The 23,301-nt window shown below is 43.5% G+C and overlaps 4 protein-coding genes across 8 annotated transcripts; 3 read left to right on the top strand and 1 right to left on the bottom strand.

Moving 5' to 3' along the window:
• Positions 1–281: 281 nt before the first annotated feature.
• Positions 282–5,100, top strand: LOC118286006 (probable histone deacetylase 1-B). 2 transcript variants are annotated; one of them, XM_035610067.2, is made up of 14 exons: positions 282–435; positions 1,171–1,283; positions 1,367–1,484; positions 1,569–1,643; positions 1,754–1,892; positions 2,006–2,147; positions 2,227–2,319; positions 2,420–2,528; positions 2,619–2,759; positions 3,212–3,320; positions 3,521–3,651; positions 3,743–3,895; positions 4,040–4,091; positions 4,180–5,100. In XM_035610067.2, exons 1-14 carry the CDS (start codon positions 384–386, stop codon positions 4,205–4,207), a joined length of 1,455 nt encoding a protein of 484 aa, XP_035465960.1. In that variant the 5' UTR covers positions 282–383; the 3' UTR covers positions 4,208–5,100. The 2 variants fall into 2 exon arrangements, with proteins under 2 accessions (XP_035465960.1, XP_035465959.1); XM_035610066.2 differs by having other exon boundaries at positions 3,743–3,913.
• A 75-nt stretch (positions 5,101–5,175) lies between these two features.
• On the bottom strand, positions 5,176–8,836 carry tmem54a (transmembrane protein 54a). 3 transcript variants are annotated; one of them, XM_047337798.1, is made up of 6 exons: positions 8,677–8,836; positions 7,088–7,284; positions 6,767–6,955; positions 6,427–6,621; positions 6,161–6,301; positions 5,176–5,524 (listed from the first exon to the last, which is right to left on the bottom strand). In XM_047337798.1, exons 1-6 carry the CDS (start codon positions 8,687–8,689, stop codon positions 5,393–5,395), a joined length of 867 nt encoding a protein of 288 aa, XP_047193754.1. In that variant the 5' UTR covers positions 8,690–8,836; the 3' UTR covers positions 5,176–5,392. The 3 variants fall into 3 exon arrangements, with proteins under 3 accessions (XP_047193754.1, XP_035465962.1, XP_035465963.1); XM_035610069.2 differs by having other exon boundaries at positions 6,896–6,955; positions 8,677–8,834; XM_035610070.2 differs by having other exon boundaries at positions 6,427–6,618; positions 6,896–6,955; positions 8,677–8,834.
• Positions 8,837–9,681: 845 nt separating this feature from the next.
• zpcx (zona pellucida protein C) lies at positions 9,682–12,699 on the top strand. 2 transcript variants are annotated; one of them, XM_047337797.1, is made up of 10 exons: positions 9,682–10,141; positions 10,222–10,334; positions 10,408–10,456; positions 10,487–10,517; positions 10,602–10,773; positions 10,867–10,972; positions 11,304–11,389; positions 11,459–11,544; positions 11,639–12,518; positions 12,625–12,699. In XM_047337797.1, the coding sequence occupies exons 1-10, from the start codon at positions 9,758–9,760 to the stop codon at positions 12,644–12,646; spliced, it is 1,929 nt and encodes a 642-aa protein (XP_047193753.1). In that variant the 5' UTR covers positions 9,682–9,757; the 3' UTR covers positions 12,647–12,699. The 2 variants fall into 2 exon arrangements, with proteins under 2 accessions (XP_047193753.1, XP_035465957.2); XM_035610064.2 differs by having other exon boundaries at positions 10,408–10,517.
• A 355-nt stretch (positions 12,700–13,054) lies between these two features.
• Positions 13,055–21,921, top strand: pabpc4 (poly(A) binding protein, cytoplasmic 4 (inducible form)). Its single transcript, XM_035610432.2, has 15 exons — positions 13,055–13,704; positions 16,021–16,214; positions 17,089–17,204; positions 18,329–18,468; positions 18,552–18,646; positions 18,728–18,865; positions 18,982–19,077; positions 19,186–19,455; positions 20,262–20,352; positions 20,471–20,566; positions 20,704–20,834; positions 20,926–21,016; positions 21,098–21,228; positions 21,324–21,447; positions 21,549–21,921. The coding sequence occupies exons 1-14, from the start codon at positions 13,512–13,514 to the stop codon at positions 21,423–21,425; spliced, it is 1,884 nt and encodes a 627-aa protein (XP_035466325.1). The 5' UTR covers positions 13,055–13,511; the 3' UTR covers positions 21,426–21,447; positions 21,549–21,921.
• Positions 21,922–23,301: the final 1,380 nt, after the last annotated feature.

Raw genomic sequence — 23,301 nt, 5'->3', positions numbered from 1 at the left:
AGAAAATATTCGAGAGATTAATCGTTAATGAAAATAAACGTTAGTTGCAGCCCTCTAACTTGTAAGGGGGGTGGGGTACTCTGTGGTACTGCTACTTCCGGGGGTCTCCAGGATTTTTATAAATGGTAAGTAAGCAAGTGTTTAGACAAATAATGTTCAATGGTGACAGAAAAGGAGTTAATAAAGGTATATCTTATCTTCAATAACACACCATGTGTACAGGACAGGCCCACAGACTGCGTGGGAGTCTGTCGCCCCCTGTCGACAGCAGGCGACACTACAACTCCATTTATTGGGGGCGATACAAACTATCCGCCTCTCGTCGCCGTTGTTGTCTCCTGCTGCGGCGTGTCGAGTGGTGCGAGGCGGCCAAACGGAGCAAAATGGCGCTCACTTCCCAAGGAACAAAGAAAAAAGTTTGCTACTACTACGACGGTGAGTGCTCGTGCTCCGTGTGCCCACTAGCAGCCGCCGCGCTCCTCGGTGGAATCCGCCACCTTTGCGCCGACAAAGGTGGCGGCTTGTTCTCGCCTCTTGCTAACCTGCCGCGCTAAGCTAGCCGAGCTAGCTCGAGTGTCGGGCGGCTCGCATCGGTCGGACGCAGAGCCGCACGCCGTGGTAAACGCGCTAATAATATGTACCCACTCCCCCTGAATGCACCGGTTGCTTCTTTAATCTAATAATGTGTGCGTGCATCTAACCAGACCGCAGCACTCCAACCAGACGAGTCAACGCTACTAGCTCGCGAGCTAACAATGGGGATGTGAGCACTTCATTGTCGCCGCAATTAACGCGAACATGAAAATGGCTCGTGCGGCTACCTTCGCGCACCAGGCAGCTCGGCGGAAAAAAACGCGCCTGTTTTCGGGCCAATCTCGAGGTGTGAAGTGACAAGGCGCCGCTCTGTTGAGCGTCCACGTGTAGTTTGTAGAGTTTCAGAGAAGGTATATTTGATTCAAGTATTCTGAGGAAGAGTGGGAGGTCTGCTGGTTGCAGCATCACAGCAGACGCGCACTGTCGTGTTGATCAAAACCTCCACTTTAACCTTTTTAATGCATGAACGTGATCCCTCTTTTTTTACTCAATGTTTAAATTTGTTTAGCTTTTCGACGTATTAAAGATCCAATTATTCAAGATGGCGTGTGTTCTGTTTGTTTGTTCTCATTTCAGGTGATGTTGGCAATTATTACTATGGCCAGGGGCACCCCATGAAGCCCCACCGCATCCGCATGACACACAACCTGTTGCTCAACTATGGCCTCTACAGAAAGATGGAGATATATGTAAGTGAAATAACTATTTTGCATAGTCAAATCGCTGGACTTGCCTTCGCCACGTGAAACTCATTTGTCCCCCCGTGTTTCAGCGTCCGCACAAAGCCAGCGGAGAGGAGATGACCAAGTACCACAGCGACGACTACATCAAATTCCTGCGCTCAATCCGACCAGACAACATGTCGGAGTACAGCAAACAAATGCAGAGATGTAAGTTCGCCACAGAGGCTGACTGTGTGGATAAAGTTATTTCAACTGTTTAACTTGACTTCATTTTATGCCGTTGCTCTGCAGTTAACGTGGGGGAGGACTGTCCGGTGTTTGACGGTCTATTTGAGTTCTGCCAGCTCTCCGGGGGGGGCTCTGTTGGTAAGTTGTTCTCCTTGATGTACCGCTCAGACAGACGTGCTGTGCTAGACAGAATCTGTTAACCTCAGTGAAAGCGGGCTGTTAACTCTTGCCTCCTCACTGTGGTCCAGCCGGTGCAGTGAAGTTGAACAAACAGCAGACAGACATCGCCATCAACTGGGCTGGGGGCCTGCATCACGCCAAGAAGTCTGAGGCCTCTGGGTTTTGCTACGTCAACGACATCGTCCTGGCTATTCTGGAATTACTGAAGTAAGAGCAAGAGTGCCATGACAGCCACTCGAATACAGTTGTTTTGCAGGAGTCTATGTGGTTGGACAGATGGAAAGTTGCAGGGTATTAAAGATCGTTCCGCTCTTTCCCAGGTACCACCAGAGAGTTCTGTACATAGATATTGACATCCACCATGGCGACGGTGTGGAGGAGGCCTTCTACACCACAGATCGTGTTATGACCGTTTCCTTCCACAAGTATGGAGAGTACTTCCCTGGCACAGGCGATCTGAGGGTAAGCTTTGTTAAAAAAAATAGTTAGATAAAAGCCACATTGTCACAGTTATAACACTTTGACATGCGTCTGTCTGCAGGACATCGGTGCTGGAAAGGGGAAATATTACGCTGTGAATTATCCACTGAGAGATGGGATTGATGATGAGTCATATGAAGCCATTTTCAAACCTGTAAGTATATATAAATCAAAAATGACCGTCATATTTTAGTAGTTGGTATTTCCCTTGAGAGTCAAGACACATTTAAAATTGTACGATGTTGTCTGTGTAGATCATGGCCAAGGTGATGGAGATGTACCAGCCCAGCGCAGTGGTTCTGCAGTGTGGAGCCGATTCTTTGTCAGGAGACAGGCTCGGCTGCTTCAACCTGACCATCAAAGGTGAGTCAACAAAAACATTTCTCTCTATGTGATGTAACGGTAGTGGCGGTGGTCTGTAACGTTCCTTCCTCCATGGCGTGTCATGCTCAGGTCATGCCAAGTGTGTGGAGTACATGAAGAGCTTCAACCTGCCTCTGTTGATGCTGGGTGGAGGAGGCTACACCATCCGTAACGTAGCACGCTGCTGGACATACGAAACTGCCGTAGCCCTCGATTCCTCCATCCCAAATGGTGAGTCTTCTTATTTAAAGCTTTGTTTTTATGATTGTGATATGCCTAATAGATGATAATACATGACATATCGTAAATCAGATTTCCATTCAAAGAAGACACAGTATGCTAATAACAGCCTCCTATTTGTGAAGATTTATTTGAAATTGTTTGATTTGCTTGAATACCTTTTCAATTTTTAAAAACTTATTTCATAACCCAACAGCAACTATTTCCTGACATCTCCTTGGGCTGTGCTAATATCATGACATTTTATGGACATTAATATCTTAATCAGTGATATAAATAACTTGTAGCCCCGTTATTAAGCTACTTCACTAGACTCTACAGGTATTCTTGTCATAGACACAAAACAGAGACCAACTATTTATCACAGCCTATTAAAAACGGTGGCATTATTAAAAAAATTATAAATGCATATTGGTTTCTGAAAATGCCTCTCAACTCCACAGAGCTCCCATACAACGATTACTTTGAGTACTTTGGGCCGGACTTCAAGCTGCACATCAGCCCGTCCAACATGACCAACCAGAACACCAACGACTACCTGGAGAAGATCAAGTGAGTCCAAGATAGTGCCACTCAAATTCCTCTTTGTTTTTAAGCACACGTGTTCCTTATTGTCGAGTTGCATATTGCATTGCATGATTTGATTCAATTCTTCATCACTTTCAGCTTTTCTTGTCTTTTTGTGTTGTGATTTTTTAAAATTGAGATCTTAGCCGCATCATATGTAAAGGTGAAAGCTTTCTGTCCTCTAGGCAGCGGCTGTTTGAGAACTTGCGGATGCTGCCTCACGCCCCGGGAGTTCAGATGCAGGCCATCCCTGAGGATGCTGTGCAGGAGGACAGCGGAGACGAGGAGGAAGACGACCCCAACAAACGCATCTCCAGTAATAACCTCTTGCAGTCATCATTTTCTTCACTCCAAAATCCTAGTGTCATGTTTTTTTTAAATTAACCCTGTCCTCTGATACTGTGCAGTCCGTGCTCATGACAAGAGGATAGCATGTGAAGAGGAGTTCTCTGACTCCGAGGACGAAGGTGAAGGTGGACGCAGAAATGCAGCCAGCTTCAAGAAGGCCAAGCGAACCAAAACCGAAGGAGAGAAGGAGGGAGAAGAAAAGGAGAAGAAAGGTGAGGAGGAAACAAAAGGTATCTATTCATTTTTAATTTTCTCCATCTCATCCAACTTTTATTTTGAATAAATACATATTGTTTGCGCTAATGATGAACATTTTCTATAAATGTCTTATTCCAATGGCTTTGTTTTTATCATAGAAGTCAAAGCCGAGGAGAAGGTGCCGGAGGAGGAGAAAATGGACACATCAAAGTGAGCTTGATACATTTATTGACCATGTTTTGTGTGGCCAAGTGGCTGATGGGAAGTGTAAATCATTTCCTTACTCTGGGTCCTTTAGGCCAAAAGAGGAATCGAAGACACCTTGAGGTCCCAACGATGTCAGTGCAGCTGATCAGAAAGGACCACGCAAGATTTTTTTTAGATAAATCGTCCCAGGCTGCAGCCATGGAAATCAGTGAAGAACTGTACCTTTGTAATGACTCATCCTACTCCTTCAGAATGGGATGAGGCTCTGAACATGTTTTTCTAGGACAACTTTTCAACTTTGCTGTTTATGGACTGTATTTTTTTTTGAGTATCATTTTCTATGCTTTCTCATTTTTGTTGTCCAGAATCTTTTGAAGCGATGACCTTGTGGAGCAACTTTGTAAAAAATGGCTTCTTACATGTATGCTTTTATGTATCTGGTTGATTTAATTTATTTAAATCATAGATATTTTTGGCTATTCTGTTTTTTTTATTATGTCTTTCAGCCCCACTTTAGCCCTGTGCCTTTTTGAATATGTAGTTGAAGCATGTTTGTACAATAGATCCTTTTCTGTAATACATTAGTGTCACTGGTTTTGCAAGCTACGGTCATCAAGAAGGCTTAAGAGGGTTGTCTAAACCTATATACCTCTTACATGTCACTATAATTACATTCTTAGGTTTTAGTTTATAATAGGACAAGACACATTCATATTTTCTTCGTTAAATTTGTGTGACTCACAATCTGTTTGGGTCCAGTATCAGGCTTTGCTGAAATTTGGACTGCGAGTACTGTTACTTTGAGTAACATGCAGTATATTATACTATCGAGGAGTATTGTATAAATGAGGTGAGACAAATGCAAGAATTCATTAATTAGTTGTTTATATTTGTATTTTGAAAACATAAGAAAATTGTTTCACACAAGCTCTCAAATGTCATTTAAATCTGAAAGACCCTGGTGGGTTGACCACATTTTAAACATCAATAAAATAAAAACTGCCCTAAAAAAGATTTTGTCCTTGTAATTTTGTCCTGTTTTGTTTAGTTTTTTTCATAAAATGCAATGTGGTTTGGTTACTGCAAATTTAAAGACAACATACAGATGACATTTATTTTTAAGGCAATGTCATTACAAACAATCAGATCAAAAAAAACTATGATGAGGTAAATAAAATATCATTGCTTTTTGCTGAATCAAGTCCCACAAATGTCTTCCTCAGACATTAAGTGTGTATTAGACATGCATTACAATAACTTCACAGATGATTTTGCATCCAGCAGTCTGCAACCTATGAGCTGAGTCAGAGCCATTGACTCAGCTCGGCTCCGGTGCCGCCGTCCAGCAGCTCATCCTGCTCCGCCGGCTCAGCTTCCGCACCAATCTCTGGGTCTTGTACCGGTGTGGGCGCTGGGATTGGTCTTTGGATTCTCACCTGAAATGGTACATGAATCGGAGTGTCACAGAGCAGCTGACTCACATTCATGACCACAGGTGAGCAAATGTATTCTGCCTGTATGCTGTCCCTTAAAATCACATGGGGATTGGAATAAACTTATTGAGAGGGTTGTAAGAAGATCGCGTTAACCACAAGAAGACTGTCCACATTTGCATTCTCAATGGAGAATGCAAATGTGCATTATTCTGTCCACAACGTGGACAGAATAATGCCAGGTTTGTTCACTGATAAAACTTTGACTTGAGATTAAAAAAGTTTTTTTTTATTGTACAGTATGATATTCTGTATAACAATGTCAGTCGGTTCGGGAAGTGCGTAACCATTTTTTTGTAAAAAACAACTTATCATTAATGAGTAGACATTAACTTTGTGCATTTAGTTACGCCTTTAGGATTTTTTGAAAAGTCATTATAGAAAAACATGTTTTTTATTCAAATTCAATTTTTTCTTCTTTAAAAAACCTAATGTATTACTGTCCTATTTGCATGCCAAACACAATTCTCAAATGCAATTAAGCAAATTTATTGTCTCAAATTTGTTGACACATACTGCATGTCTGGCTAACCCTTACACTGTGGACGGAGCAGAGTAGGTGATCGGACAGTGGCTTACCCTTCTAGCCTGGATCGGCCTCCTCCTGGTGCACGGACAGAGGTAAAGGAATGAAGTGCAGGCAGCGAAGCAGCGGAAGGAGAACACCGTCTCCACCATCGACATAAAGATGAGGGGCACCCACAGAATGATTGTGGTCCCCTAGTCAACATTAAAAAAAATCATAGCACAGTTCACAACTCTGATCAGGTAACAATTTTTTTTTTTACAGCACTTCAAATTCAATGTCAAAACATCCACTGCGTAAATACTTGCGTTCAACTTACATAGATACGTGTGGGGTCAAAGGGGCATTCGTATGTGATGCTGGAAGAGCCGACGTCTTTCACAGAATACGTGCAGTGTGTTAGCAGACCTTTGCCTTTGTCAATAATGGCTTTCACCATAGAAACCGACAAGCCCACGGTGGAGGCAACTGCCAAGAGACCAGTCAGGAAGCCGAAGACCAACAGGACCCACTGCTGCGAAGACAGCATGATGACAATTTGTTGCTTCAGGTTAAAATGAAAGACACTTCCTTTTCGATTGTGAAGATATATAAGATGCATAAAAGATAGTAGGAGCATGAAGCAGATATCACGTGCGTGTGTATAGATGTCCTCACACCATGCGCTTAGTCAGAAACAGAGGGCAAGTTCTGACAGGAGCCACAGAAGGACAGATGTGAGTGGTGAATGGAGGAGGGCGGAGCTGTGTCATTGAGAGGGGAGCGGTTTTTTTTGTTTGTTTTTTTACCAAGATCCTGTTCTTCTTGTTTTTGGACAAGACAATGGCAGTTATTCCTCCAATAATTCCCTAAGAGACACAAGATGTGACATGATCAGTGCTTTATGATACTATTTTTAAACCACTGATAACTTTAATAATCACAAAACACAAGGTAAATATTGTAAATATATATAAAGGTGCTTGCAAGTTCTCACTTACCATCAGGCCTGCCACAATGGCAAGGACGTTAGAGGTGGCGTAGACCATGGTGCGGGCCTGAGAGTGCACGTTGATGTGCCTGAGCACGGCGCCGTGCACTAGGGCTCCAAGAAGAAAGTTGACATGGCCCACCAGCACCAGCCCCAGCCCCATCTTCATCAGGGCCTTGTTGTCCTTGAGGCTGGCGCAGCATACTCCTAGAGGAGGCAGGGAAGTGGGATTTAGACTCCATCATCTCAAGTCATGATTGAACTGTGTGTTCTGCAGCCTTTTTTGTCAGAGTGACAGCTTGTGACTCCAGTGTAAACGCCGGTATTTGTCGCTGACAGGAACCGACAGTAAACAGGGTGAAATGACAGCACATGCACACAAGTTTATCAAATGTGATCTGTGACGCGGAACAAGCTGTCACCGCACTGTTACCGAAAACTCGTGTGGGAGCTGTCTTCGTTGCAGCGTTGTGGTTTTTCAGCAGAGCGAGAAAAAAAAGGAAGCGAGCCAGCGGTTAGTGCGCCATGGCAATACGTGAGAATAAGGCAGACACCACAATTATCCCATGACCCCCTGCAGAGGCGGCGGAAGAACTCATCCACTGTGTGCAGCGAATGCTGCAGCGATGGTGACAATTTGGAGACAGCGTGTGTGTGTGTGTGTGTGTGTCTGGGGGGGGGGTTGTGTTGCTTGCTGCACTATTATGTTCCTTCCTCTGAAGGAGTAGGTGGAGCACCCACCCTTAAAGTCCACGCTAGTCCCTCCTGCACCCAAGAGGACAAAGGTGTGGGTGGGGTGGTCAAACATTCACCGCCACATTTACCTGGCCTGAGGGGTCGGGCGGACACAGACACTGGCTTCCTGGTTTATTTGCTCATTCCTGGTGGGCGCTGTTTGTTTTTGGTTTAATAATATTGCATTTATTCATACATTCATATTCATGTAGTCAGTGTATAGACTTATAATCTCCATACTTAAATGTGATTTTTTTTTTGGGGGGGGGGTGATAGTTACATGTTTGATTATTTTAGACCTTATATTAGTTTGTTTAGTTATAATGTAGTGAGGTATGATACTATACTATAGTATGGACTTAAAGGGCCTAAAAACCTTTCTTTTTAAACAAGCATTCCCCTAAATGTTGTACTTTTTCTTCTACCGATGTTTTTTCTTTTTAAACCTATTTTTTTACATTTCTTTTATCTTGTTTTTGCTCTGTAGCACTTTGAGTTGCTTTTAGCAATAAAAAGTGCTATATACATGAAAAGTATTATTATTATTATTATTATTGTATTTAACCCAGCAATAGCCCATAATCGATAATCCTATGCAACAACAATAGAAAAAAAGCTTCACTTTTGTGTAAGTAAGAGCTTAAAATACCCTATACACCTATGTAAGGCTATATGACTCCATACGTTTCCACTGAAAACACACACACATATTTCACAAAATGTGGGACAGCAACATCACTTCTCCCCCGAGCTCCGTTTAAAACTACGCAGACCACGCCTTAAAAATTCTGGCACGCAAACGCAACATGGACACAGTGTGTCGCAGTGAAAACAGTGAGACAAACACATCAGAAGTGAACTCACCGAAGTAAACCATGTTTGGGTTTATGTCCTCTTGGGTCACATTAGTGTACAAGTTGTATTAAAGTCATCTCTGGCCACTTTTTTGACTCTGCTGTCGGAGTGTCCTTGTCTTCCTCAACCGTCTGCCGCTCACCAGCAGACAGGCGCTAGCTTCCGCCTACCTGTGCGGAAGCCCCGCCCCTCTACCTTTAGAAAAAACATATACATCAGTTTTCACTTGTGTTAAAGTTTAAACCAGACTTCTACGATGATTTACAAAAACCCAGCTGCTACAGCCCTATGGATTCCTTCAGACAAATTTTGGCACATGCGTTGAGGATACATGTCAGTAATTTTGAATGTCTATTAAGATAATGAACAGTTAAATAACAGTCATATGTGCCCCACTTCTTTTACTATCCCTTTATAAATGTACACATGTATCTATAATTTTCTCTTTAGTTCTCCCATGGGACAATAATAAAAAGGAAAATAAAATAAGTCCACAACAGGGAAATTTGCCGTGTCACAGTAGCAGATGATATATTAAATCAATTAACAGAGGATAATAAATAGGAACTATAACAAATAGAATGTACAATACAATGTAATCAAAATATATATATAGTGTGAAACAATATATATTCAGTGTAAAATGATTACACACAAACCTTACAATATAAAGTAAACGTACTACAACTTCAAAGATCACAGCAGCATCATGTTGCAAAAGTCACAGCAGTGTTATTCATAACTCGGGCATCTATACAGTATGAATTTCAGATGACTTTCTTTCAGCCATTCCTTTCCTGATGCTTGTAATGCAGATGATTTAAAACAACTGGGGTTGCTTAAAAATATTTGCCTCAGCTGTCAAAGAGGCTAAATATCTTAAATAGGACAATGATACACACGCACGCATGAAGAAGCGTCACAAACTACATCGGCATGGGGAGTGAAGATTTCAGATTTCAGATTCCTGTGAACGCAGCATCATCAGCCTGATTGCCAACACCTGTGCCGCCTGGCGCTGCACATCATTAACGGCACACCTGTGTGGCGGGAGAGCAGTCGCAGCCGTTGGCCCACTTCGACGTTCGCAATGGGGCCCGTGGGGATAGTTCTTTGCATTTTTTTTGGACATTTTGTCTCCGTTCACTCTTTTCCGGGATTCTTCGACCCCCCGGTGCCTTTTCCTCTCGAGAGAAACTTTGATTTCCCGCCGTATCACAGCATCTTCAGCTCCTGGCCGGCGGGCAGCCCCGACTTCCACGTGCTCGCCGAGTTGCCTCCCTTCACCCACGTTCCCGGAGTGCAGGTGTTCTGCGATGAATCCCAGCTCTCCGTGCTGGTCGATAAGAGAGCCGACGGCGCCGCGCTGACCGCTGAGGACGTACAGTTGGGCGATGGCTGCTATAGCAACGGCGAGCGACCGCACCAATATGTCTTCACGTACAGTGTGGACGAGTGTGGGACTTCACATTCGGTGAGTTGCCCAGATGCTTCTCTCATTTCCGCACCTCTTTTGTGAAGCGATTCTGAATCCCACCCCTTTTTGTCTTGCAGTTCCAAAATGGCCTGATGATGTTCACTAACAATGTCCACTTGAACCTCAAAAAACCTCTTTCCACCTGGTGGCAAACTCCTTCCACAGTGCAAATCTCCTGCATCCCACAGAGGTGAGCCGTCAAGTAATGCATTCGTCAGTGGTCCCAAAAAACCCGTGCTAAAGACGAATGCATGTCTTTTCAGGGCTCTCGCTCGTCCACGCTTCTCTGGCTCGGTGGCACCTGCCGAGAACGGCAAGAGCTTCAGTATCAAAGCCGAGAATGGCAAGAGCTTCAGTATCAAAGCCATGAAGCGTGAGTAATAAACGTGTGTCAAAGGGATGCTGTTAAGCTGAGGATTTCATTTGAGGACACAAATGTTTCCACTCATTCCTGCAGCGTCCTGGACAAGTGCCGCAGAGTCGAATGTGTACAAGAGAGGGCAGGCGATCAACCTCCAGGTTTCTGCCGAGACTGGGCCCGAGCGGCAGCTTTTCATCCAGTCCTGCTCCGTCTCCGCGTCCCCCGAGCCTCAGAGTAAACCTCGACGCGTGGTCATAATGAACAAAGGGTGAGCGACAGTCGGTCAGGTATTCATCATCCTCTCTCCGCTGATTGGGTCTTAATTCTTCGAAATCACCTTACCACCATGTCTCCGTGCCAGGTGCACCGCCCCTTTGGGTTCTCCTCATCCAGTCGTGCAGTTCGTGGCCTCCCGCAGAGGGAATGTGGTTAATTTTGCCCTGAACACGTCTTATCTCATTTCTGAGGTGAGATTTTACCTTGCACACTAGGCATAGCTGGAGGCAGGCTGTTGTTTACGTGTACAAAATAACTCAACAACACACTGATGCATTTTCCAGATATTTCCTCAAATAATGGAGACAATCTTTTTTTATGGAGATATCATGAAAAACTCAAGTCAGTTAATGACTTGTTAGAACTGTAGACACGTTTAAGTCATCATGAGATGACATGATCACAATATAAAGCAAACATTGCCCGATCGGGGTATACCGGGTGATGCTTTCACTGACTGGTTTCTGTTCTTCAAATGTGATATTATTAACTTTGTTTTTTTTTTTCTCTTTCTCATTGAAGCTTTACATCCACTGTAGTGTGCACATCTCTGACCAGGGTGTCAATTCTGGCTCCAAATCCTGCAACTACGACATAATCCAGTCAAGGTACAGTAATAAAATACACACAAATGTTTTTCTATTAATTATTCAATTACTGAGATTTTTCCATTTCAGATGGGAAGACCTCAATGGAGCTGTTGAGGTCTGCGAGTGCTGTAGCTCAAAGTGTGAAGTGCCATCAGTCCGACACCTTCCTGATGGTCAGCCCTTGGTGTTATTAGAAGTGATATATTAAATGGACTCAAGTTTATTTCTGGTTTTAAACTCAGTGGCTCACGACGCATGTCATTTCAGATGGCAGGGCTACAGTCAGCACTGGCCCGTTGGTGATTGTGGACAAGGACATTGAGATGAGGTCTGAGCCGGCTGTGTCTGAACAACAAGAAACCCGTCCTGCCTCCGTTATCGACTCCATGCTGTCTGATGCCCCAGTGACAGAGGACACTATTGTGTCTGGCGCTTCTCGATCAAGAAGCGAGTTCTCCTCTGCCCCACACGGTGTAGTGGTTGTGAGCCGGGACCCAGTTGCCAGACTGACGCTTTGGCTTCCTGGAAAGGTTCAGGATACTGAGCACAGCAACAATATTGGTTCCATGTCTGAAGACAGTCTGACAGTTCAGTTAAAGGCTAACGACGTCATATCAAATGAGTTTCCTGATCCACAACCTTCAACATCTCAAATGAAACCACCCACAAATGAGGTCGAAGGTCAAACCATAAATGAACTAAAAAACGATGCCTCATTGTGGGATCTGAATGTTCCTGCAATGGTCGATGGATGGCTGATTCCAGGACCTCCGAGACAAAAGGGGTTTGGAAGATCTGGAGTAATCAGCACAGACGTTGCACAAGTCGACGTCCCTCTGCCAGCTGAGATGGCTGCAAATGACCTGAACCGGATCGACTTCAACCAGATGGGAGATGAGCTGGCTCAAATGCAGGCGGACGCAGCCGTGACAACACAAGGAGGAACAGGTGACGTCCAACCAGTAGTTCGCTCAAAACTCCAGTTCTCCAAAGGCATGGATGGGACGCAGACGGTGAGTTATGAGGAGGAAGTGGTGAAGCAGCAAGAGGGAAAAGGTGCGGCCAGAAGATGTGGAATGGATTTGCTTAAAAGAAAACTGGAGCCCAGGCAGAAGGGGCTGCGCTCAGCTTTTCTGGATTTGTTGAGGTACTTGGAAATCTTAATTTTAAAAATAACGGGAAATCAAAACAAAATCTGTGATGTCAATATGTTATGCACGTGAATGACTAATTCAATTTTCTCTTATCCTCAGGAGGATGGACAAGGCAGAATAACTACCATGTATTTTATAATTGTACTCTAATTCAATAAACTTATTGACCAATAATCACATCTTTTTTTATTTAATAGTGAATGCCAAACCAAGTTTTGGGGTTTTTAAGAAGCAAATCAGTGTTTCACCTTGCAAATAACAGCAGCTTAATTTTTCATACTCAATATTTCTTAATGTAACAGTTTTCATCCACATTTTGCCATTTTGAAGGCGCAACGAAAGTGTCCATGGTTTGTGAACGCCTCGTGTTCCCACCCAGATGTCGCTGTGGGGAGCTGGGCTCTGTAGTTGGAGGGCTCCGTGTGCTCTCTCCCTTTTACATCACATGCCCGATGTGTTTTTCTTTTTTTCCTATCCCAGGATTGACCCTGGCCACACTCCTCCACTCTCTATAAAGCGCCCACGCTTCCCCGTCGCAGTCTCTTTCACCGGCCACAAAACAACCGTGAGTGTCGAACTCACTGTTCTTGAAAAAAAACTTTAAAAATATAAAAAATACAAAATCTATAAAATCTTCAAAAAACAAGGACCGTAATCTAAAAATAAAACAAAACAAACCTTTTTGGAAAGGAAAAAAAAAATCGCAAAACATTAATTATCAAAAACAAATCTTGTCAACAAGAGGTTGGTGTCTCTGAGAAGGAATCGTGCTCCACATCACCGGCTTTGTTTTTATTTTTAATCGTGATTTATTTTTTTAATTTTTCATTTAACTTTGACATTCTCCCGACCGGCTGCACCAGAGAGCCAGTCGTCCGCCGTGACGCGCACTTTGGACTCGAAACAACTCCTATTTTTCACCTTTTTTTTGTGTATTATTTCTTTGAGGGAAGCGTTGTCCACATTGTCTCTGTCGAGTCCGAGGCATGAACACGGCGACCGGGAGCTATCCGATGGCTTCTCTCTACGTCGGCGACCTGCACCCCGATATCACGGAGGCTATGCTGTACGAGAAATTCAGCCCCGCCGGACCGGTGCTCTCCATTCGGGTATGTCGAGACATGATCACCCGGCGCTCCCTCGGATACGCGTATGTGAACTTCTCCCAGCCTGCCGACGGTAAGAAGGGGAACGTGGAGCGATGAGAGGCTGCTGTGTGTCGCCGGGGCATGATGGAGGCGCACGCCGGGGTTATAAGAGGCACGATAGCGTGCACCCTGCCAAATGTCGACAATGTCACGACATGCGTTCAATGTCAGGCCTCCAGCTGTGATCGCATGCTAAATTTAAAAAACAAAACACTGGTTCTCCAAATTGGTAGATCTCATGGAGTGTCCTGCAAATGGAACACATGACAGGCAGTGGCAGTTCTTCAGACTGGATCAGTTACGTGACCCATATATGCATGTCCCACTTCTTGTATCCTCCTGGAAATATGTCACTACTATCGTTAAAGCCAACAGAAATGTCAACAGAAAAGCCCTGTTATGCTCATCACCAAATCACAGATTTTTTGTCGTTGTTGGGAAGGATCATTCTTATTCTGCCCAAAATGACCCATTTCTGCTCCTATTTAAAGGCCCACTGTGTGAGACTAATTCCCATTGCTCTCTGCTGCTATATACTCACTGAAGGCAAAAAAAAGGAACGAGCACAGCTGATCGATGAGCCCCTGCACCGGTCTGCTTCACAAGGCATTGCTGGGTTTTGAATCTCGGGTTCGTTATCAAACTTATTGATGATTAGGCGAATCATAGTCTTTTGTTTTTAAATCTGCAATATCACTTGTGTGATTGTTAATCGGTTGGGAACCGATGCCTTAACTCACATCTATGTAGACATGTCACTACCGCGTGTGCAGTTTCGTTATTGTGGCATCAGAGCATTGAGCAGTTGTGGCAGCTGGTGTGGTTTTGTCGGCTGAGGCCTGGCGGTGCTGTTTATGTTGTGTGGACGTGCATCAATGTTAAACACCTGTGACGACTTATCTGCGCTCGAGCTGGTTACCAAAAGATGGAGGTTACAACAGGCTCACTTCCAGAAACGTGGCGTCACCCTCTCCAGTAAACGTCAGAAGAGCCACAAGTGAGAAGACGCCACTTGTTCTCGGTGGTGTGGACCTGAAGGGCGGTTCTGCCGGGTATTTAAATGGTTTCCAAACACGTGGCTGTGGGGTCAACAGCTTGCTGCCTTTAAAAACAACCAATCAAGCCATGGTTTATGAAAAAGGAGCAGTGGCTGGTCGGTACAGATGATTTCATGTGGTGGTCACGATTGTTTACGTGTGAACGCTCACAAGACCCTGTTGTTGCTCATCTAAGAATTCTTGAATGTGTCTTCCCAATCAATGGCAGAGTATGCTCGACTCACACTCCATGCCAGCGCATACCTCTCAGGACCCCTCTCTAAATATAGAGCCTCTATCTGAGCAGCCCAAAATTTGCCTGCCAATAATACTTTAGTTATGAAACGGTTGAACAATAACAAGTAACACAGCAGTTTACATTTTACAACACTATACTGTTCATCATTGTAAATTGCACCACTTCAATTCACCCTGTTTCACCGATTTGACACATTTTAAACTAAAGATTTCCCACTATGAACCTTCCAGAAGTTAATTTTTGACACAATTGATAGTGATACACACATACACACACACCTTCCCTGACCACATGGGTTGTGAAGTACAATTGCAAGCCAAACTGCTGATGCCAGCAGACGCAAGGCAGCTCTGTTTTGTTTACCAGACACTTTCAGCTGGAACAAGCGCGCGTGCGTGCGTGCGTGCGTGTGTGTGTGTGTGCGTAGTGACTGAACAAAAGGGTGTTTGGCATTGGTGCCCATTGTGATATTTAAAGCAATAGACGGTGGAAAAATAAACATGTATAAATTAAACCTTTAGACTGATTTGAACAAGTGAAAAACGAATCGCAGTATTTGTTGAAACCACAATTTTAGGCCTGTCTGTATTGTCTGAGGACCTGCTGCACTGCTACTGGCCTTTGGTGGGACGCTGGCCAGCAGCATGTGGCCAGTCAGTGAACGGGGGCCATGTGCTTGCTGACTGCAGCTGCCCCCCACTCTTGTCCCAGCTGCTTGTAGACAGCTCAACAGCCACATGGTCGACTGCAGTATCTTGACCGTTTTGCACGTGCTCGGGCAGCAGGGATCATCCATTGTGGCACAGGAGCACAAACTGTTGTAATGCACTCTGCTGTAGCTTCTCTGGGAGTGTCATTAATGTAGTGCAGGTGTCAATGGCTGCATCGTAATCATTGTTGCGCCATCATTGGCGTCGCAGAAAAAACACTGCATGACAGAAGCGTGATATGTGGCATGCAAATTAGTTACTGATGTTTTCAGACTCATGGCTCCATGTAAACGGTCACCCCTGACCTTTCCCTCTGCCTCTCTGCCCCCTCCTCCGTCCAGCCGAGAGAGCCTTGGACACCATGAACTTCGACGTGGTGAAAGGGAAGCCGATCAGAATCATGTGGTCCCAAAGAGACCCCTCCCTCAGGAAGTCCGGAGTGGGCAACGTGTTCATCAAGAATCTTGACAAGTCCATTGACAACAAAGCCCTGTACGACACCTTCTCTGCCTTTGGTAACATCCTCTCCTGCAAGGTAGAGTTTGCTATAGATGTCACAGGCTAAAGATGAGAGGGATGCTCCCACTCTCATATCTGTTTAGTAAGTGTGAATCTACTGGCAGTAGCCCGTTAGGCTGGCTCATCATGAAGAGTCAAGATGGCAGGGAAATGGATATTCTGACTTTAACTTCTTGAAAATAATCAAATAGAACAAATGTTATTTTTACATAACACTTAGAACAGACCGAGCCAGGAGACTAGCCTGGGAAGTGATTTCCTCCTGCAGAAAACTTGCCTGTCCAATCACAACCGATTATCTGATAATGGACTTTTGTAATCAACCAAGGCTGTCGCTGATGAACGAGCATTTGACCCAAAGTACCCGATATCTTCAAATTTCTCGTTCACAGACATTGTGGAATCATCACCACAGGCGTCTCCTCTTTTCTCTAGTCTGTTGACATTTTTGCGTCGCTCAACATGCGTCACACGATTCCTTGCTCTCACTGGTTGGAGGTCTGTCCAATTGCATCCGGAGGCACTTTGTTCTGCGTCCGTTTCTAACGCCTCTTGGAAAAGCGAAAAGGGAAAATGAACCGAGAGGTCCCAGAATAATATGCATTTGAGTATTTGTCTGGTTACGCCAGGCGACTGGTTTCCCCCTGATTTAGTTTTTATGCTTAGCTACGATAACCAGCTGCTGACTGTGGGTTCACATTTAGCGGACAGATATGCGAGTGGTAGCAATTTTCTTATTTAAATCTCTGCAAGAAAAAGAATGTAAACATTTTACACAAGGTCTAACGATTCCTTTTTAAGGTCAAGGAACTACCTGCATTTAAGGCGGAGCGTGATGCACTGTAGAAAGAAGCATATTTACCTATGTAGCATGTCTCTGCGTGCTCCAGGTGGTGTGCGATGAAAACGGCTCCAAGGGGTATGCTTTCGTCCATTTCGAGACCCAAGATGCAGCTGATCGCGCCATTGAGAAGATGAACGGCATGCTTCTAAATGACCGCAAGGTGTGAGTGTCTGATCATGTAGTAGCACACATTCTTGTAATTGTCAAAGATAGATGGATAGATAGATAGATTAGGTGCTTTATTGATTCCAAGCTTTGAAATTCCGGATCACACAACCTGCTGCCAAACCAACCATCAGTTAAATCTGTTCAAAAACTCACTGAACTGTCTTGCTTGAACTATAGTGTTTGAAAACACCTTGGAATTTTAAAGTTCATCCAAGTGTAGGTAGATTATAAGGTGATGACAAGAGCTCATGTGGCTCTCAGATACTCTGATACAAACCGTGATTTGTTCTGTGCCTTATGTATAATTCTGCACTTGTTTTGAGTGAACTGACCTTTTGTGTCTTTTTCAGTTGGTGAGTTTGTGTGTGAATAATCTCACTAATAACCCCACCTCTCACTGCTGCCAGTCTGAAGGCGAACCTTCTAAACTGATATAAACACACTAAAACCTCTTATCTTTCCTACCAGATGCATTTTCTGTTACTTTGTTTTGTCCACTCGCTGGTCCCTCGTCCTAGACTGTTTGTGTGTGAGTGTGTGTGTATGACCACGCTTGTGTGTTTTAGTGATGGATCGAATGCAGGAATGATGCAATACTGGATGGCGGAAGGGGAGAGGTCATCATAGCAAGGTATATAAGATCATTCGGTCCTCCTCAGCTTTCCTTTGTACTGTGAGACTCTGTTCCTCCATCCCTCTCCGTCCACCTCCTCATCAAGTTTTGGACCAAGAATTACGATGGTTGTCACGGTGTTGTCTAGCATGCCAACAATATCTGCCTGCCCCTGGTATTGTTAACAGCAGTTAAATGTTGTTGGTTTTTTTAATCCATTGTGTCCTCCGGGAATGATGAGTTACGCCGAAATGTAGCCGTGAAGTTGTCTTGTGAACTTTGTCCGTGTTTTTTGTAAAAGAATGTACTCTTCTTTATGTGACATGCTTGGGTGGTCAGGTCTGCGTGGAGCTTTGTTTACCTGGAAACCTGGATAACCAGGTTATCCAGGTTTGTGTTTTCTGATCGGAAAGATGGAGCCAAGAGATGGATCCTGGTTTGCTTTCTCAACTTAGCCAGGACTGTTTTACAAGAGTGTGTATCGCTGCTCTCCCTCAATGTTCAGGTTTGTGGGTCGTTTCAAATCTCGCAAAGAGCGCGAGGCTGAACTCGGCGCCAAAGCAAAAGAATTTACCAACGTCTACATCAAGAACTTTGGGGACGACATGAACGACGAAAGGCTGAAGGAGCTTTTTGACAAATATGGTAAACCGAGATTAGATCCATTCATTACCTAAAAGACATGTTATTGTCTACTTCCTCTGACATCCGCTGTTCGGCCTCTGCAGGTAAAACACTCAGCGTGAGGGTGATGATGGACCACACTGGCAAATCCAGAGGCTTTGGATTTGTCAGTTACGAGAAGCACGAGGACGCCAACAAGGTACTTTGGCCTCATGTAAATGTGTTAAGTGTGTCTTTATCTCTTTGAAGTTTCCTCTGATAATTCTGGCTTCATCTAAAGGCCGTCGAGGACATGAATGGCACTGAACTCAACGGCAAGACTGTATTTGTTGGGCGGGCGCAGAAGAAGATGGAGCGACAGGCAGAGCTGAAGAGGAAATTTGAGCTGCTGAAACAAGAAAGGATCAGTCGTTATCAGGTCAGCAGGAACTAGGTCATGATTCAAGTTTAAATCCAGTCAATATCATATTTTTTAGTTAGTGAGTTATATCAAGGAATATACTTAGTGTGATGGCTGATTGTGTTTCCTTTCAGGGTGTAAATCTTTACATCAAGAACCTAGATGACACTATAGATGACGAGAAACTGCGTAAGGAGTTCTCTCCTTTCGGATCCATCACAAGTGCCAAGGTAAATTAAATTCACGCAGTGATGTAAAGCATCGGCTCTACAAAATATTTGCATTGACCATATTTGTATGTTTGAAGATACTCTGACACACTCTTGTCTACATGTTAGGTGATGCTTGAGGAGGGTCGCTCCAAAGGCTTTGGCTTCGTCTGCTTCTCCTCCCCCGAAGAAGCAACCAAGGCTGTGACTGAGATGAACGGACGCATCGTTGGCTCCAAACCCCTCTATGTGGCTCTCGCTCAGCGCAAAGAGGAGCGCAAGGCCCACCTCACAAATCAGTACATGCAGCGTATAGCCGGCATGAGGGCCATGCCGGCAAATGCCATAATCAATCAGTTCCAGCCCGCCAGCGGCTACTTCATGCCAGCCGTGCCTCAGGTGTGACAGTTTAAGTCTGAGATGATAGTGTATGTTAAAGTGATCTATACTAAGTATGTTTCCATGTAGACTGAAATTCCTACTTTGTTTTCTGGCCCCTTGCGTTAACTAGCAGCATCGTAAGCAGCCTGGCTACTGTCCAAAGCAGAAAACACCCGTAAAAATCTCTATTTGAACAAATGACCTTGAGTCAAATGTCCGGTAGGATTAATAAGTAGGCTGGTAGTGTTACTTACTGATAAAGACAAACTGCATATCATTTTTGAAGCACCCATTTTATTGCAATGTTGAGTTGTTTTGTCAATTCAGCTGTTCCATCGGCTGCCATTTCCATGCTATTCTCTCCTTTGTTTTGGTTACGCAATGTGTAATATCGTTTCTTTGTGCCTTATATGGAGTTGTCAAGTTTCCACAAAAAACGCGTTCCGTGGCCAAGACAATAACATGGTGAAAATAAGGCTTATAGGGGACCAATATAGGCGCGGATGTTGTTGTTTTCTATTGCCATTACACTGCAAATGTTTTTACATCATAATGAAAGGTTTAGGCCAAAAAGTTGTCTATTTTCCGCTTTAAGTTAAGAGGAAACTCATATCTACAGAAACACCTTTGACACAGCAGAAGGGAAATTTTTGTCCCAAAGGTCATTGGATAATCTTTTGAAATGATTACAAAAATGTGAACAGTTTCTATGGTATTCCTGTAAAAAAAAATGTCACAGATTATTGTTGCCTTTCTTAGTTCAGTGGTTCAAGTATGTCTTTTAATGCCATGAGATGATACAGTTCTTTTTTTATGTTCATCAGGCCCAGAATAGGACGACATACTATGCACCCAATCAGATGGCCCAAATGCGACCCAACCCCCGGTGGCAACAACAAGGTGGTAGAGGTCAAGGTGAGCCGGTGGCATTATTGGATGGTGCATCTATCTGTAATATTACATACTTAAAAAAAAGTATAATCATGCTGTAATGGACCATTTAAAAAGTTCAGTTATTTATGTGAACTCTCAGGTGGTTTCCAGGGGATCCCCGGCTCGCTGCGTCAGCCAGGACCTCGCGCAAACCTGAGGCACATGTCTCCTAGTAGCGGCACGCAGGGCCCACGAGGTGTGTTCACTCATAACATCTTGCCAGAGTGATCACTCACAATCCGCTGACTCTGGCTGCGGATTGCTACTGGCACAATATAGACAGTAGACACTTGTGTGTAAATCCTGCGCAAATTCTTCTTCTCGCTGCTATAGCTCCTGGCCAGGCCATGGCTCCTCGTCCCTCCATGGGAGTCCCAGGCCCCAGAGCCATGCCTCCGTACAAATATGCCTCCGGTGTCCGTAACCCCAACCCCCAGGTGGTGCAACCTATTGCCTTACAGCAGGTATGAGCAAAGGGTCAGCCAGATCATCTTTTCTTTTTGTGAATAATTTGAAGTCCTTGTCCTTACCATGGCCTTCATCTGTACTTTCTAGGCTCAGCCAGCTGTGCATGTTCAGGGCCAGGAGCCTCTCACAGCCTCCATGTTGGCTGCTGCGCCCCCTCAGGAGCAGAAACAGATGCTAGGTAAGACTGGTATTTCACAATGAATTCATTCACTTTTCAACAGGTTCCATGAATCTCCTTCCAACATTCTTTTTGAAATAGGGGAGCGTCTTTTCCCACTGATTCAGTCCATGCATGCCAACCTGGCAGGGAAGATCACCGGCATGCTGCTGGAGATTGACAACTCTGAGCTGCTACACATGCTGGAGTCTCATGAATCTCTGCGTTCAAAGGTACTTGGCTTCCTCTATCTTCATCAGATTGTCACACTAGAATGTCTGTCACTCTGTGACGTGGATTGTTCATGTTTTACGGTATCTTTCAACAGGTGGAAGAAGCAGTCGCCGTGCTCCAGGCCCACCAGGCAAAGAAAGATGCCACCCAGAAAGTGAGCAGCATGGCTACTCCTGCCGCTCCTGCCACATCCTGAAGAAGTGTGCTGTATTGGATTGGTATGATAATACATAAGCAGTAAAGCTATCCATACTCTTTGATTTGGTCATACATAGTATACATTTTGTGGTACTAATGAAAAGTCATTGTGTTGTTTCAGGGTAAAGAAAAACACCAGATGAGGGGAAGACACCAGAGCCCTCTGAACAATAATGCAAAATAAAAACCGGGAAAAAAAAAGAAAAATGTACTTTTGAAAAAATACTTGAACATTTTGAAAACTATTACACTTCATCATTTTCTAGATCTGTAATATTTTTAAATGACATACCGAAAGCAATTATGCAAATGAAAAATAAATTAAGACCCTTCATTTAGTGGCGAAGGAGACTTTTTTTCTTTTGAAGGAAAATGAGCCCGATCTTTTTCTTTGCTTGATATTTTATGCTTGATTTGAAATGATGGAGCCCTCCTATCATGTTTTTCATTGGTGTGTGTGGTATTCTCAATAAAGGGATGACATATCAAGGTTACCACTCTTGTGTTATTTAATAGTGAGGGCACTGTAGGAGAAGCACAAACAATATAATGCTAAGTATCAAACAGAATGTTATGTTTGGCTCGACGGGCATTCTTCTTTGGACTGATGATTGATGCAAGGGAAATAATACGGGGAAAGAAAAGAATTAAAGTTAAGTTTCCTCTTATAAAGGCATAAAGACATAAATAACTGAGGGAGAATTTAGAAAAGTCAAGAGTAAAAATGTCAATTTCCATATAAATTTGACATTTGATCTCTATTTATTACACCCCATTAGTCTTAAATGCAAAATTAGATGCCATTTGAGATTTATCACTTTTAGAGCTCAATATCAAAACATGCAAAAGTCAGACCTTGAAGTCATGGCAATGTTTGTTTGTTTTTTGAGGTTTCTATTCCAAGGGAAATTGTTGAAAGGAAAAATTGTTCTTCAAACTTTGTCTTCAAAATACCTTTTTTTCTTCAGTTGAATGACATTCAAATAAAAGTTTTGCAGTGTGGGCTCACGAAACACGTTTCTGATGGATTTTTTCGTGATCAATTAGACAAACCAAAATTAAAACATTTAGGCTTTTGATTGAACTAATCTACAGTATTATCCTTTGTCTAACTGCCAGACAAAAGGACTGATGCTCAGAGGGGGAAATATTGCACATAAGCAGGGAGGAGAAAAATGTGGAAATCAGTGTTGGAGGAAGGACAACTAGCAGAGAATGAGTGGATGTAGAAATTGTCTTGGAGTAAGGATTTTTCAAGTTCCTGGAAAGTGCCCTCGTCTTCTGTGAGACACGGAGTACAGGTAAAGAGACAAAGAGCAGAATCTCACTGGATGATGTACAACTGGATGGAACATTTTTACCTTAACTGGAAAGTTAAGAGATTTCTTAAACTTTTGTCTTGATCTCAGGCAAACAAAATATTATGCCACTTTCTCTATGAGCTGTTGATCAATCTTTTTTTTTTATAGGTCATTGATAAGTAATCAATAAGAACAAGTTGTGTTATTTTTTTAGTTTTTGAATAATATATTTGGTTTGGCCTTCACATGTACAAATTGCTGAACAGTTTTTGGACCACATTCTCAACAGCTCCTTTCAGGAAGGTCAGAGGTCAAACTTCTCATTGGATATAAGGTAAAATGGCCTGAAAAGACAAATAAAAAAAAAACATTCAGATGAAAAAGTTGTTTATATTAATATTTTTCAACAACATAGTATCACAAATAGTTACAACCTATAAAACCTTTATGGTTGATTCCTTATTAATGTTTTATGGTAAAAAATGAACACATACAACATATGTATACCTTCCTCAGGTACAGGCCTGGTGAGAAATCCTCAATCAGCACAGGTGTGAATGGTAAAAGGAATGA

The sequence above is a fragment of the Scophthalmus maximus genome, chromosome 15 (genome assembly GCF_022379125.1).
Source record: "Scophthalmus maximus strain ysfricsl-2021 chromosome 15, ASM2237912v1, whole genome shotgun sequence".
Lineage (NCBI taxonomy): Eukaryota > Metazoa > Chordata > Actinopteri > Pleuronectiformes > Scophthalmidae > Scophthalmus > Scophthalmus maximus.
This window is presented reverse-complemented; position numbering and strand designations above follow the sequence as displayed.